Source organism: Excalfactoria chinensis, chromosome 2 (genome assembly GCF_039878825.1).
Source record: "Excalfactoria chinensis isolate bCotChi1 chromosome 2, bCotChi1.hap2, whole genome shotgun sequence".
Classification (NCBI taxonomy): domain Eukaryota; kingdom Metazoa; phylum Chordata; class Aves; order Galliformes; family Phasianidae; genus Excalfactoria; species Excalfactoria chinensis.
In genome coordinates this window covers 115,279,419-115,295,687 of record NC_092826.1, presented here as the reverse complement: position 1 = coordinate 115,295,687, position 16,269 = coordinate 115,279,419, and the positions used below count along the sequence as shown (strand labels likewise).

At 50.0% G+C, this 16,269-nt stretch overlaps 1 protein-coding gene across 2 annotated transcripts; it reads left to right on the top strand.

Moving 5' to 3' along the window:
* Positions 1-3,014: 3,014 nt before the first annotated feature.
* GASK1A (golgi associated kinase 1A) lies at positions 3,015-14,290 on the top strand. Of its 2 annotated transcripts, XM_072329787.1 has the most exons (4): positions 8,680-9,276; positions 12,402-12,524; positions 12,730-12,833; positions 12,959-14,290. In XM_072329787.1, exons 1-4 carry the CDS (start codon positions 8,794-8,796, stop codon positions 13,167-13,169), a joined length of 921 nt encoding a protein of 306 aa, XP_072185888.1. In that variant the 5' UTR covers positions 8,680-8,793; the 3' UTR covers positions 13,170-14,290. The 2 variants fall into 2 exon arrangements, with proteins under 2 accessions (XP_072185887.1, XP_072185888.1); XM_072329786.1 differs by lacking the exons at positions 12,402-12,524; positions 12,730-12,833; positions 12,959-14,290 and adding an exon at positions 3,015-3,257 and having other exon boundaries at positions 8,386-9,826.
* The last annotated feature ends 1,979 nt before the right edge of the window (positions 14,291-16,269 follow it).

Below are 16,269 nucleotides of genomic sequence, written 5' to 3'. Positions count from 1 at the left end.
ATGGCAGCAGGACCCGCACTGCTATTGGATTCTCCCCTAGTTTCTTCAGAACCTCTTTTAAGCCTGCCTGTGAATCTAATTTTTCAAGCCTGTTCACACTGCCCCTATCCACAACCTTGTGATAAGGTGTCCCAGGAATTGCTGCTGTTTGCAAAGGAGTCTGCTCTATTCCAGTGCTGTAAACCCACTGAGGAGCAGCCCGTGTTTGAGGCAGCAGTGGGGCTGGAGATAGTGGTGAAAAAAATGCCTGTTCCATGCCCACCACCCTCTGGTGAAGAACCTTTTCCTAACACCCACCTTGACCCTCCCTTGAAGCAGCTCTGTGCCATTCCTTCAGGGTTAATAATGAAGAGAGATAATAATAGTAAGAGTAAATAACAAAGAGAAATCTGAATCTCCAGATTTAAATAGTCACAGGCTGGGAAAGTATATTTTTCTGATTAACCCAAGGACTCTGGAAGTCTTAACGATACTTTGTGCCTCCTTCTGTGTGCATCTGAGTGATGACGGCAGCCTGAAGCCATAGGTGCTTGTGGGAGGCACGGAGCCCTCACACCTAGGGATAGTCTGGTTTCTCTGCAGATGCTGTTGTGCTTTCTGGCACCGTGAATGCTGTTTATAAAGACATTCTCCTGCTTCAGGATGAGGCCCTCTGATTTTTATCTCGAGTCAGAAAAGGTATAACAGAAACACCTGACAGCATTCATGCACCCTGATGCTCTGGTTGGGGCCTTGTTATGGGAATTCAAAGTGCTGTTGGTGACCTGAGTGGGCTCACTGCCATGAGAGCAATGCAGACATCCTGAGAGAGCAGGTTCTCTTCCCTTACCTCACAGATAGGCACAAATCTCCCATCGCCTTTGTTTTCCCTGCATTAGGGAGCTGGGTTGTGTCCCCGTTAGGGACAGTGGCCAGGGATGGGGGAACATTGTGCTCAGAAGCCAGATGAAGACCTGGTTTAGCAGCCTGTCAGTTTCTCAGCATCTCTGGCTCTGCAAACCCCAATCCCAGCACCCCTGGTAGCTACCTGCTTGTACCTTGCTGTCCTTTTGCAGTAGCTAGGAGGGCTGACTGCAGTTTCATATAGCCTTCTCCTTAGTGGCATTAAGGCCCACTGCCTGCAGATATAAGAGATAACAGGGAGAAAAGAAAAATCCAAAGGCTTCCTTAGCAGCTCATTTGTAATCAGTGGGCGATAGGCAGTGATTTATATGGGTAGCGATTGGGTCTCTGAAATCCATTCAAGCTTATAATTATCTTGGTGTATGTGGAAAGTTGTATTCACGGCTCCTCAAACCCATTAGAGCCTCACATTTTTTTCTAAACGGGGAAAAGATAACCATTAGCTTTATCTGTTCACCTTCTCAGAGGCAGAAGATCTTTCTGGACCTTGCTATCCCTTCTGAGGCCTGTACCCATGTTGGTACCAGGAGCTTCTGCCCCAGCTCCCGAGACAGAAGAGGAGAAGATGTCCATAGAGGAGATCCTATGCAGCCTCTCTAAGCCTATGCCAGTTCTCTGTTGTTTGCACAGCAATAGAAGTGCTGTCTCATGTTCAGAGGGAGCCTCCTGTGTGCCCCTTTCTGCCTCATTTCAGAGCCAGGTTTTGCTCTTTAAGAGGAAACTTGGCTGGAAAGCTGCACAGTGGAAAAGAATCTGGCAGTGCTGGTGGACAGCCGGCTGCACATGAGCCAGCAGTGTGCCCAGGTGGCCAAGAAGGCCAATGGCATCCTGGCTTGTATCAGAAATACAGCCAGCAGGAGCAGGGAGGTGATCATCCTTCTGTGCTCAGCACTGCAGCAATTCAAGTGCTGTGTTCAGTTCTGGGCCCCTCACTGCAAAGACATTGAGGCCCTGGAGTGTGTCCAGAGAAGGGTAATGAAGCTGTGAGGGGTCTGGAGCACAAGTCTTGTGGGGAGCAGCTGAGGGAGCTGGGATTGTTCAGTTGGGAGAAAAGGAGGCTCAGGGGAGACCTGATGGCTCTCTACAGCTGCCTGTGGGTCGGCCTCTTCTCCCATGTATCAGCAGTGGGGTGAAAAGTAATGGCCTCAGGTTGCTCCAGGGTTGCATTCAGATTGGATATTAGGGAGAGTTTCTCCTCTGAGGGCAGTGAGGCAGTGGCACAGGCTGCCCAGGGAGGTGGTGCAGTCACCGTCCCTGGAGGTGTTCAAGATCAGACTTTCTGAATACTGTGGTTGGAGCATCTGTCTGTAGGCTCTGTGGATTTATCACCACAGTTTGGCAGCTGATCCCTAAAGCCTGTCTCCTGCAGCAGACATCCGTGCCTGTTCCAATGGCACCAGAGGGCGGTGGGCATGGAACGGGCTGCCCAGGGCAGTGGGCACAGCCCTGAGTGCCGGAGTTGAGGGAGTGTTTGGACAGTTCTCTCAAACACCGGGTCTGGGTTTTGGGTGGTGCCGTGTGGATCTGGGAACAGGACTCAGTCATCCTGTGAGTCCCTTCCGACTTGAGATACTCTGTGATTCTATGACTAATCATAGATTATAGATCATAATACAAATGATGCCCATCAATCTCAATGGCCAGAGCACCAAAAATGGCTTTTAACACATGAACTCCTTTCAAGTTGTTCAGAAATGCTCTCCCGGCTCCAGCTATCAGTGCGGCTCTCTGCTGTGCTGCTATCGAATGGCAGCAGACACTGCTAGGAACCTTTGAAAGGTATTTTTGGGCACATGCACACAGACATGGGGCTCAAATTGCCAGGTGCAGTGCTGTGGGACCGGTGGGGTCCCTGGGCTCCACCGCTCCCCTGCTTGTCCCAGCTCAGGGGCTGGGGAACAGTTCATGTCGCTTCACCCTCAACCTGCACCTTCTGGATCAAATCAGACCTCTGTTTTTAAAAGGAAAAGAAGGAAAAAAAGCAGCAAGAAGGGCTTTTATTGTGAAAAAGAGACTCTTCAAATGCCTGCTCCCCCCTTCCCAGCCTCTCTGCTCCCCCCACCGGGAGGTGGGTCCGGGCTGCTGCTGAGTTGGAAAACTGGCGGCTGGACTTGGCCAGGCATCCTCTGCACAGGGACTGCCGCCAGCCTGAGGGGCACAGGGCAGCAGTGCCTGGCCTGGTGCCTGGGGGACAGGGGATGTGGAACAGCCACCCAGATATTTTATATATAAATAATGAATTTAACATCCTGGTTCTGCACGGAACTGCTGCTGGGGAGCAGTGCCAGCCCAACAGTGACCGCGTGCAGGGAAGTCCACGAGGAGCAGCGTGCCGACAGACACTGCCAGCCATGGTATGCTATGGGGGTCTCCCTGCTGAGCTGGGGGGGTGGGAGGAGGTGCGGAGCCTTCTCAGAGGCACCAACCCCAACAAATGGGATGTGATGTGAGGATGTCCCCCAGCTGTTCCCATCCTTGGGGGGATGAGTCTGAAGGGAACTCTCCCAGGGCTGGGACATGTAGGTGGGGCTCCAGTGTGGGTCTGTCCTTGTTGATAGTACGGGGAATGCGCACAGCAAGTTGTGGGGATATCCACAGACACAGTTCCTTGGGCTGAGGTGCTGCTGTCAGGCAGGATGATGCATTTTGCCTGGTGGTCTCACGGAAGAAAGAGTATTTACTTACTTGGAAGCAGTGAATCTCTGTGGCAGTGTCACCTATGTCACCACAAGGTCTGAGTCCTGGGAGCTGCGTGGCTGTGTGAGCTGGTGCATCTGTCAGGGCAGCAGTGCTGGTGAGTGTGTGTGTGTGTGTGTGCAGGGAGATGTGGCACTTGGCAGTGTCCATCCCACCACTTCGACACGCTGGTCTCAGTTTCCCAATTAACAATCTTCAGCAAAAGGTGGGGAGGGTGTCACACATCTAGGGATCAGAAGTGGCTCCTCCATACAAAGGAAGAAGAGGGGCAGCTCTCCCCATGCCAGGCTCCCCCTGCAGCGCTGCTCTCCTCCCTCCCAGCCTGCACTGTGCAGCCCTTTACAGTGCCCACAGTGCATGCCAGGTGCTGCTGTGGTCTCCCTGCTGGAGCAGGGCATTCACTTTCCATCTGGGTTTCCATTCTTCCTTTGTGAGAACAGGTCTGATGATGCCATTGTTTCTTCTTGGTCAATTCCTGTATTGATTGATTTCACTTTTAATTGGCATTTGATCTAGACACTCAAAGATGGGCTAGTGAGAGTGAAGGGGATTGATTTCCAGCTGTGCCTGAGCTGCTCGTCCTGTTGCTTCATCTGTAGATAAACCTTAAGCAAGACACTCAGATGATTTCTGACTTCTCTCAGCTTCTGGCTTCAAAATCTACCAGCAAGGAATTTCTAACAGCTCCATTGTTCTCCCAGCATGAGGCACTATGGCCAAGAGGGGCTGACTGCACTTTATCCCTGCTCTTGCAGAGCTGCCAGATGTTAGAATTGCCCCTCCTGGTTTACAGGCTCAGCGCCCTGTGGCTGCACACTGTGTCCTAGGACAGTGCCCATTCACCTGGTGAGGTCTGCTGGGAGAAGGGAAAGCAAGAGGCAGAAGCAAAGCCAGGCAGGGAGCAGTCTCCTTTCCCATTAATTTTCTGCATAGAAACTGAAGGAATGGTTTAAATTGAATGAAATTATTACCTTCCTGTATTTGAGGATGGGCACGTCTGAACAATTCTGTTTTCAATCTAGCCTGGGGCTGAATGGCCCCGCTGTCCCCCCACTCCTGGCTGCAGCTGTGGAATCCCACGAATGCACTCCTTTGCTCTCCAGCAAGAAAAAAATCCCTTGGAGCAAGCGAGGGGAGATGGAGCCAACCCGCTCACACTGCCTCCACCGAAACGCGCTCAGAGCACTCTGCAGCCAGTCTACAAAGGCTGAAAATCAAAAGAGGGTTGAAATTCACCCCAAGCCCAGCCACGGGGAAAATATAACCCCCAATAAAACAAATAGAACTGGATCGGGTCCCAGAAATGTGAAAGAGAGATTTGGCAGTTCTTCAGGCCCTCATCAACATGATTGGTAAACTCACCAAGAGCAAGGAGGGAGCAAAATTTGATTTCATGTTAATGTATTCCTCACTGTAGCCCATGTAGCTCAAAATGCTCTGTAGAAAGATGTCACTTTCCAGCACTTTTGCTCTTCACTGCTGTAATGCAGAAAGAAGCTGAACCAGCTCAACCCCACTGGAGATGAGGATCCAAAGCTGGTGAGCAGCTCTGGAATGCGCAGGGAGAAACTCTGGGGTAAGGGACATTGTGAGGGCAGGGAATTGTGGTTCCTTGCCGCTGTTGCTGTCCCAGCATTGAATGTATTGCAGAAATCAGTAGTGCAGCTGGGTCCCATGCTGCAGCTGGATACAAGTCATGAAGAGCAGGGCTTCTGGTTCCTGCAGAACGTGAGGAAGAAAGGAAGGAAACCAGCATGCAGAGGCAATGTGTGTGCAGGATCAGAAGCGGACAACCCCAGCATGTGGTCTGCAGGCTGCTGCCCTCCTCCAGAGCATCCTCTGTGTGGCTCCCACTGCACAAAGGCAGCACTGTTTGAGATGTGCGGGCACACGCGGTGCAGATGTTGCACAAAGGCAAACCACATCTGTTCTGCTGGGGAAGGGGCCCCCTCTTACAGATTCCCCACGCACATGGGAAAGCCATCCTGTGTGCATCTGGGGTAAAGCAGGGAGAGGAGGCAAGGAAAACCAGCAGGCAGCGGCAGGACCACGGGGCTCAAGCTTCAAACACTGTAAATGCAGCAACACGGAGACTGTTGGCTCTGGTGGTGCTATATGCTAACTCCTGGGATTAAACTGACGGGAATAGGAGTTGCACCATAGGTAGCATCAAGATGGAAAGTGCCCTTTCCATCAATCATAGAGCTGAATGTTCCCACACACCAGCTGGGAAGATTTGGCAGGACAGACCCAGCAACATGTGGCAGCAGATTCAGCATCCCTCTCCCCCTGGATAGCTATGGCCCCTTTTGTACGTCTGGTGGAGTCTGAAGGGGGCTGGGGCTGCCTTGGGGCTCGTGGCTGTAATTCAAGAGCTGTCTTAGTAAAGCCCCACTTGGCAAGCCATATGTCTTCCCCAGGCAGAATGATATAGGAAGGCACTTAGCAATTGAATTGTGGGCTCTGCTGGGGGTTTTCTTCAGCTCATGCTCTGGTGAGAACAAGATTTGGTCCTGGCTGCTGTGAGCTTTTCTGTTGATAAACTCAAGCATTTTCCAACCATAACCAAAAGGATGGGACTGTGGCCCTCCTGGAGGAGAAGCCATGTGGTGAATCATGTGGATGTGCCTCTGTCAGCCCCATGTTCCTGGGCAGCTGTGATGACTGCAGGGCTTTGCAGACTCTCTTGGAAGGGTGGGCCGTGAATGAGGATTTCTGGTGGCTGTTCAAGTGGTCTTTGTTAAATTGGTCATGGAGGGCCACGTCGCCTGCCGTCCACATGATCCTGTGGTTTATTTGGCAGGCTCCAGAAGAGAGTGGCTGTGAATCTCACATTTAAAGGCCATGTATTTCTATGGCATCTTTTGTGGTTTTAAGGCTGTTTCTTACATTCCTGGATAATGAAGTTTTGGGTTTGTTTTTCTTTTCTTCCAAGCTCAACAAAGCCAATTTGATGCACTTTGGAAAGCAATTGAAAACAGGCTTCTCCGCTGCTAATTCCGCCAAGGTTCAGGCGCCCTGGGAACAAAGCATCAAGGACAAAATCCTCTGATCCACTCTCAGAAAGTTTTTTATCCCTGCTGAAGGCCAGCCTGTGCCTTCAGGAGCCCAGGTTGTGCTGTATATCTATGTGATGCGTGAACATACACACTGTTTCCTCCTTGGTGTCCCGGAATGAGCAACACCTCTCTGAAGCCTTTTTATGGGCTTTTAGTTAGCTCGCCTGCTGGGAAATGTACCTCATTTCTAGAGAAGACGTGCTGTACTGTCAGTTTGTCAAGCTGGCAAAGTGGAGCAGTATGTATGGTTTTCATTTCGGGCTGAATTGAAGCCATAGCTTCAAGTGCAGCATTTTTAACAGCACGAGCTTGGAGAAGTTCTCTTTAGAAAAGGATTTACCCATGGCTTGTAAATATAGCACCACTTCTGCAATGCTGCATCATCTAAGTTATTATTAAATTCGCAACATCGACTGCCAGAAATAACATATAGGATGTGCTCACACTTTTTTCCCTTATTACTGTCGATGTGGCAGGAAAAACGGGGCTCCACAAGTTGAGTATAAAAAGGGCAGTGGTGGCCCAGGTTCGCACTAAAGGATTTCAGTCTTGGCTATAGCTTGCAATGCCCAGAGCAAACCTGCCCAGGGTGAGGACAAGGCAGTTTCAGGCAGTTAGGGTATTTCAACCACTCACTCTGCAAGCCAACTTGACGTTTTAAGAAAAGGATAATCGTTACCACCCGCTTGGATCTCTGTGACCAGTGTTGCTTTCCCTCACTGGAATAAATAGGCTTTTTCCCATTGCGTTTTCAAATGGCTTCTGCGTGCACCCTCAAGGGTGTGAATTTACCTAATTAAAGGCGGTCTCGATGGCTGTGCACGCACAAGTGCTTTCTGCACCATTAACGTAAGAGTTCCCAAGTGTATTCATGAACACTGACGGCAGCACTTACTTAAGCTCTGATTTTAGGGATGCAAAAAGCAGAGCTGTTGTTATTGGGGCTGTTTGGGGCAAGGCTCTGAAAAATACGCAGATGGGTGTGAGGTTTCTGAGCAACTCCTCTTTATTTTTGCCATGTGTTTCTGACATGGATCTGGAGATGTATGGGAGGAGGCCAGTGAAAGCTGAGTGCCAGGAAAGTACTCCTACCCAGAGAAGCTATGGATGCTCCATCCCTCAAGAGGTGTAAGACCAGGCTGGATGGGACTTTGGGTCCCGGTCTAGTGGGAACTGCCCCTGCTCATGGCAGAAGGGTGGAACTTTGTGGTCTTTAAGGTCCCTTCCAACCCAAACCATTCTGTGGTTCTCGTGTGCTGCCTTCTGGAAGACACTCTAGTTGCTGGCTCCCTCTCCTACAGCATTTCATCTTTTGTTTTTTCAAGCTTTTACTCTTACAAACAATTCCTTATCCCTTCCTTGGCAGTATACTGTCCCACCATGTTCTGCTGTAGATATGCTTGTGCTTCCAAAATAAATAACTGCAAAGCAAAGGGGAACAAGGCCTTGTTCCCTACTTATTGTCTCAAGCCTCGCTGCTGAATTGCTGAGAAATGTCCCTGTAAAGCAGATGGGTGGTGCTGGGCTGGAAAACAGTGACTGGCCAAAGCAGGCTGGCCACCAGCAAGGTAAAGATGGGAGTCTGGTACCAACACATTTCCCAGCCAGCAAGGCGGCCTTTCAGCAGTGCCAGTGCTGTGAAACCTGCAATGGTTTTAAGGCAAAGCAGACACAGTGGTTTAGCAATGCAGAAATGCCTGATGACTTTCTTCCTTCTAATCCACAGGCCCAACGACCATGGAGAAGGATGGGGCTGAAGCACCCTTCCCTAGTGGCTCTGGTAGCCTTGCTGGCCCTGGCCCTGCTGGCACTCTCCTACCTCCCCTCACCACGGAATGGGAACCATGGCCGAGCCCCTTCACCCCATGTGGCACCAGCACCTCCAGCACCTGCATCACTTCTGCTGGTACCCCGGCCCCGGCAAGATGTGGCCATCACCCCATGTGGGGACAAGCCCCCCAACTGGGGGACAAAAAGGCATAGGGGGAAAAGACGACGGCTGAGGGAGCAGGGTGCCCTAACCCCTCCTCCTTGTGTGGATCAGCCATGCACATGGGGTGGCTCCCCTCAGGCGGACAGGCTATGTTTTGGTAAGACTGTTCCACCATGGCTCTCGGAGGATGACATCCAGAAGATGAAGCTGCTAGCCCATGGCCAAGTAGTCTCCAAAAGCCGTGTGCCAGCCCATGGGCAGGTCCTGCGCATCCACCTGCATGCTGATGGTGACACCCAGCCTGACAGTCCAGGGGAGGACTGTGGGGATGGGCATTGTGGGCTCATCAAACGCTCCACAGACCTATATGAGGTGGTGGCCTTCCACCTGGACAGGGTCTTGGGGCTGAACAGGAGCCTGCCCGCAGTGGCCCGCCGCTTCTCCAGCCCCATTCTACCCTACAGCTACACTAATGGTGCCCCCCGGCCCCTCATTTGGTGGGCACCCGATGTCCAACACCTGGAGGACACCAACAATGACCAGAACTCCTGTGCCCTGGGGTGGCTGCAGTACCAGGAGATGCTGCGGTCCCGCAGTGTGGCCCCAGTGGCAGGAGACACGGCCTGTGCAAGCATCCAGCGTGGTGAGTGGGGCCGCTTGGCTCTCTTCGACTTCCTCCTGCAGGTAGGGCTTGGGCAAGGGAGGCTGCCATTAACACTGCATGGGACACCATGTCCTCCTTCCAGGACCTCTGAAGGCCATCTAGTCCTCACATGTGACTTGGGTGAGCTTGTATTGAGCATCAGTAACCAGCAGGATGCTAAATAAGAAAAACATCCCTACAACCTACACTGAGGCCAGCCCCTGCCTTTGTGCCAGCACACTCAGCCCTGAAGCAAACATGGCCTTTCAAGGATCATGGAAACCTGTGGAGAATACAGTTTGGCTCTGGGTGGTTGGGTTTGCCAGGCAAAATTCAAACCAAAGGAGACTTTTTTTTTTCTGCTCAGCTCTAGGGATTTTAACATGTCTTGAATCCTCCAGGCTTCAAGCCCAAACAACGTCCCTTTGACAACAAAAAGAAAATCCCTGCCACCAGGCAGCTTTCCTTCATCTCCCCATCACAGTGCAGCACAAGAAAGCACAAGTCTATTTTTTCCTTTCAGAGTAGGCTGTCTTTAAACAAAAAAAAAAATGTATATCTTTCGTGCTTATTAAAAGGTTCATTTTCTGGAGGTTTGGGTTTCATAATTGCTGGCTTTTTAGAGGATGTGAATGTCTGCTCTCCTGTGGTACAGATTCATCCCAGTGTGGCTTCCCTTGCTCTGCATCACATGGGTGCTTCAGTGGCTCAAGACAGGGCAATCCTTGGTGAAGGCAGCACCAGGCCTGGGGCTTCCATGTGCGTGCTCCAGACGTGTGTTGCATGGGAGTCAGCACTCATGTGCCTTCATGTGGTAGTGTTGCCTTCCTTCTCCTCCTCCTCCTTGGGGTGAACAGTGCTTCATCTTCTGTCTGGAAAATGATAGCCTGTGCTGTGGGAGATTACTGCACATCACAGGCGGTTGTCATGTATTATGGGGCAACCTTAAGGAGGCAAAAGGGATTACCATGGAAAGGAGACCTGTTCAGACACCTCGCAGCTGCAACTTCAATTAGTAAACAAGGGGAGACTATCCAAAAGGGTGATTATATATACAGGTACATGCATGTAAACAACAAGAAGATCAAAAAAAGAAATGAAAAGACAAAAAAAAGATGATGCGTGCTCTCATTATTGTTTTATTATGATTATTATTATTGGCACACTGACCATTAATCTTTGTAACATCAGACTATGGCTGGCAGAGGAGGAGCAGTCGTGGCTGGGCTTGGAAATATTTTAGATGAAACAGCCAAACAAATGGGAAGATTAACCAACTCTTTTCCCTCCCCCAGGCCCAAATCCTATTGAGCACAGTGGAAAAGCTGAGTCTCCAGAAGCAAAAGCCATCCAGTTTTAAGGAGACTTTCCCTCGGAGGGGATGAAATGGTGAAATGATAAACCAAAGAGCAATCCACAGATATATTTTTTTTCTTAATAGCTCCGATGGAATCCTCCCATGTGGAAAAATCACACAAAGAGGCCCGGAGCCAGCTGGATGCTGTAGAAATGCAATTACATCTTTCAGAAATGGCTCCAGCATCCTGAAGTACATACTGGAGAGTGGGAAGATTTGAGCTTTGAACCCTCCGTTGCAGCCCTCAATCAGGCACTGAGATCTTCATTGTCTTCTAGAAAGTCTTAGAGTTTGGCTTCTTCCTATCATCTGCTTTCCCTCTGTGTTTCAGAGCTTTTTGCTCTAAAAAATGGGGCAATATAGAAACTCAGGACTTGATGCAAAGGCTTCAGTGGTGGCCAGAGGAGTCTTTGGGGGCTCTACAAGTCTAGGAGTCTTGCACATGGTTCCCCATGGCTCTCTTCTCTTTCTGGTGATGCAAGAGTTGCTTTGCTCTGTGCATTCTGTCCCCAGCTCTCTCCTCCTAGGCTTTCTTCAGGCGCACTCCAGCTTGATTCCCTGCCTCCAGCTGCTGGGAATGCTGGCAAACTTCAGAGGGGTGCTCAGGAAGCACTGACTCATCACCACCACCATAACCACAGCATCCTTACCGCAGTGTCTCCTTCCCTTTCTTGGCATCTTGGACTCAGGATTTCCACAGCCTGGTGGCTTTTGCAGAACCATGCTGGTTTGCTGGGAATCTGGCCCCAAACTTCTCCTGACTGTTACTATCATGGGCTTTTGTGTGGTGTCTCCAGGGCTGTGCAGAGCTTGCTTCTCCCTGATACATGAGTGCATTTAATGTCTGCATAAATCATCCCAGACTGTCTTCACCTTCTGTGCAGACTATTATTCTGCTATGAAAGAAAACAAGGCTGTGGGTGAGAGAAATTGGTGTGCTGAGCTTTTTAGTATGTGGACAAAGGAAATGTATGGAAGAAATGTGATGTTTTCTTTCATTTCAATGTGTTTCATGTCAAAAGGCACTTTAGCACTTTAACGGGTAGCTCTCCCGGCGGAGGAATGCTGACTGGAGTGCTTCATTAAACGTCAGGAAATAGAGGGATTTGTTAAGGAGCTCTGGTGTGGGACTAATCTGTTTCTTGCAGGGTTATGGAAGTAATAGCCATGGGAAACATGGAAATTTCCTGTGGCATCTTCCCCAGTGCGTAGCTGTGTTTCCTACTGGGCCCTGTCTTGAAGCACAACTTGTTAAATTTAACTAATGATCAGAGTGAGATGAGCAGGCATCAAGTTGCTCACCCTCGACTGCCTACAGCCCTGCAACTGCTTCAGGAGCTTCTGCGTACCCTGAGCCCTGGCTCCTGGCTCTGCACCAGCAGCCTCAAAAACCTCTGTGCTGCAGCTGAGCTGCTCACTGCTGAGCTTGCCTTGCTTCACAGCCCTGGCACCTATCTGACATGTCTTATTGAGGTTATTTTACATTCCCCTTTGTGTAACCCTTCCCTTTATTTCAGCTGCAAGCATAGCCCACTTGGTCTTTGCAGCATGTGGTGTCTGAACCCCAACAGGAAAACTTGTCATTGTCGCCTCTGTCAGGCTCCTCTCCAGCCCCAAGGCATTTTGCAAGTCTCAGCTTCTGAGTGCTTCCCTGTCTCTCCCATGCACTGGTGTAAGCAGCTTTTCTACTGAGGATCCATAAAAACATGTTATTTCCATCTGAACAAGAAAAGCTCCTTGCAAGAAACACTTAGGACCTGCCCATGCAGGGCACCTGCTCCCACTGAGATCCCCAAATATCTCCCACAGGTTCATGACCGCCTGGACCGTTACTGCTGTGGATTCGAGCCTGACGCCTCCGAGCCCTGTGTGGAAGAGATGCTCCATGAAAAGTGTCGAAACCCATCCGAGTTGTTCCTGGTGCACATCTTGGTACGTCCCTGGCCCCTGTGACCCCTCCCTCCTGCCCCATGTCTCAGAGGCTATTCTGGACAAATATAAGATGCCTCCAAGGTGCTGGCAGCTGAAGGTCCCACAGGCTCTCTGGGTTACTGAATGCATTAAAAAGCCAGCCTAAAGCACTAGGCTGGTGACTCCTCATGGTAGGCAAGCTTCTCCTTCCCACCTCTGCTGACAGGTCCGGAGGAGCGCTCCATCCCGGTTGGTGTTCATTGACAATGCAGGCCGGCCACAGCAACCAGAGGCAAAGCTCAACTTCAGGCTGCTGCAGGGCATAGACAGGTGAGACGGGCAATGCGTGAGTACCTGATGGAATATCTCCCTCCTACCGTTTCTCACGTGCAGGCTTTGACAGTTTCCAGGTCAGTGTAACTGATGGCAGACTCCATCTCCTTTCCTCATTTCAGCTTCCCGGAGAAAGCTGTGGCCATGCTGAGGTCAGGCTGCCTGGCCCACAGGCTGCTGAAGTCTCTGAACATGGACCAGGAGCTCTGGGAGAGCCAGGGAGGTGCTGCAGGGCTGTGGCCTCTGCTGCAGGTCCTGGAGAGGCGTGGACAAATCCTGCTGCGGTACCTCCAGGAGCACAACCTGACTGTGGTGAGGGACACACTGCACTGAGCTCCGCAGTGATGGCTTGACCTCATGCCCTGTGTCTGCAATGTGCAATTGCATGTGGGTTCTTGCTCCTCCAAAAGGTATCTTTTAATTAACCCCCGTTGGTAGGACATCCTGGAAAAGGACAAGGGGTTGTAGGGTGTAGGAAAGAGGAAGAGGAGACTTTCTGAAACAACCAACAGATGTTTGGAAAGGCATTAAGCAAGATTTATCACACAGTGTACTCAAAGAGGAGTTTTCAAAGGAGAACATCTGTGAGATTTTGGGTGTCTTCAACCTCCTGTCTTCCACAGCATCTCTGAAAAGGGCAGGATTGACCTACTGAACAGACTGGAGAGCTTGGAAGGATTAACGCAGCAGAGAGGCTTGCAAAGGTCTTTCATTGATGATGCTTTCATTGTTCCCAAACTAACAAAAGTAGAGAGTCTGGAGTGGTGTGGGGAAAAGCAGAGGGACCCTAATAATCAAGGACAAGTCACCAGAGCTGAGCTCTACCTTCTCCCATGGTGAAGGTGATACGTGCCTGATGTCTGCATTAAGCTTTCTCTAAGGCTTGCAGAGAAATCTTACCAAACACCCGGACAACTTCAACAGAAAGCAACCAAGTGTAAAATGTCATCTGAGCATGATGACAGCAAAACAGAGTCTTTCTCATATCTTCCAGCATCGCCCACCAGCCAAGCAGTGGTTTAATTGGTGCTCAATGGTCAGGGCTGAAAGAAGAATGAAGTAGAGGAGACCAGCATGGGTGCCTGTGCATGCTGCTGCCCAGTTGCCCTTGAGCTAGAAAAACTGTCTGCCTGCACAGCCAGAGAGGCAGAAAGCAGGCACTCACACCGATCCTGTTGCATCCATCTCAGCAGCGTGTCAGGTTTAGAGCCTGCCAGGGGATACTTTTGTAGCCGTGCTGATAAGTGTAGGCAATTACCTTTTCCTCTTGCTTAAGAGAAGATGAAGTGAGGCTGGAGTGACATTAATCAGTGAGCGTGAGTGCTCTCAGAGAGCACTGGCACTCAGCACTGCCTACGCCTCAGCATCCCGAGCCTCAGCAGCACTTTGCTGTGCTCTTGCCCTGGTGCCGGCAAGGGAAAGCATGTCTGCCATCAACATCTCCTCTGCCAGGACACCCTGCTGAATCCCATCCCATGAGAACTCATTATGAGGAGTTAATCTTAGTTTGTAAGAATGGAGGAGAACAAAAGGACTCATCTTGGGTCCAAAATATCTCATCCATAATAATAAATGAGCCTATGAATCAAAAAATCATAGAATCGCTAAGGCTGGAATCATTAAGGTTGGAAAGGACAAGATCACCTAACACTAATATTGCCCACTGCCCATGTCCCTCAGTGCCACATCCACACAGTTCTGGAACACCTCCAGGGACCATGACTGCACCACCTCCCTGGGCAGCCTGTGCCACTGCAGCACCGCTCCCTCTGAGAAGAAATTCTTCCTAATACCCAACCTGAACCTCCCCTGGTGCAACTCAAGACCATTCTCTGTCAGCCTATTGCTTGGGAGAAGAGGCTGAACTCCACCTTACCACAGTCTCCTTTCAGGCAGTTGTAGAGAGTGATCAGGTCTCCCCTGAGCCTTCCCTTCTCCAGACTGAACAACCCCAGCTCTCTTGTGCTCCAGACCCTTCACAGCTTCATTGCACTTCTTTGGGCATAATGAACATAACGAAATGGAATATAATGAAATCCAGAAAACACACCATGGTAAGCCCCATGGTAGCCGTGGCATTAGTTTGGATATGTAGCATTAGTCATAGCCATTAAAATGAGAAATTTCACTAAAAGAGAGTTTGTCATCACATGCAAGCCGAGTCATCTGTGAGCCTTTATGCACCTGAATCAAAACACATATATCTGCCCAAGATGTACAAACAAGCTCTCCTGTGACCCTGGGCACGAAGACCCAGCAACACTGGCATGAAACATCCCCCAAAAGCATGTCACCTGGAAGAACAGAGAAGGAGCACCTCTGGAAGAAGGAAAACTTCTCCCCAAGGCCTTCTTTCAGCATTTGCAGGCCGCTACTTGACCTGCCCATTGCGGCCATAAGGCACCAAATCCTTCCACCTTTGTAGATCTTGTTGAGCATCCTGAGCACCCGCTGAGAACCATGAGATCCCTGCTCATGTAAAGGCACACACAACCAGAAGGGAGCCGCAAGCGCTGGGAGCTTGGCCTTGTGCAAATTTATTGTTAAATCACTGGATACAAAAGTAACCCGCCTCTCAGAAAGCAATTTATTTGTGCTTTAGGTACTGGCTTAAATATTTATGTGGAAAAGGGAAAAAAAAACAACACCTCTCTGGTGTAAGAATATCATCGTAGCAATGGCTTTAAGATTAATGGAAGCAAATTAGCTCGACGTTTTATTTACGTCCAGCAAAGAAATAGATAAACTCTCCTCGTGATGGATTTTCTTCATTAGTGGGGAGAATGCCTGAGGTAAAAATTCTGACATTGTTCCCTTCAAGTGGTTAGACAAACAGTTTATCAAAAGAGTATAAAATTGTCGGGAAATGAAGCAGATTAATGATCAGTAGAGGGAAGATCATGGAATTTATGACATAAGTAGCAGCATCACTGGAGCCCAGGAAGCGGCTTATTAGATAAGCAACGTATGCCTGCACGCACAACCCGAGGGCTTCGCCGTCGCACAGCAGATTTACAGCTCATGGAAAAAAAAGGAAGGCTGAAATAGTGAGGCAGTACTTGGCTTTTACCAGGACTGGTGCTCAGGTGAAATATCCCCATAAAACCCCGAGTCTGCTCACAAGCAGGGCTGCCCCAACCAAGCTCGTGGGCACGGCACTCAAAACTCATTTTGGGGTCTGAATGACTGACACAAGGCGCTCTCCCAGGTTAAAAATCTCTTAGGCTTTAGGGAAAATAACCTCGTCTTTGTGCCTGTGCAGCAATAACAGTGTCCACAACTTACTTTGGAGGGTTTGGAAGCTATTACAGCAGTGATAATAATACCAGTAACAACAATAATCACATCTAGGACATCGCCGGTCTTTTGATTCTTCTAAAAGAATCCCACAGCACTGAAGGATCATGGATCCCGTATGGCTTCTCCAGCAGTT

Excerpts from the sequence above, each read along its gene's own strand:
- GASK1A (XM_072329786.1), top strand. The coding sequence starts at position 3,102 with ATGTGGAACAGCCACCCAGATATTTTATATATAAATAATGAATTTAAC. Across the intron at positions 3,258-8,385 it reads GACAGACACTGCCAGCCATG|GCCCAACGACCATGGAGAAG; the intron begins GTATGCTATGGG and ends TCTAATCCACAG.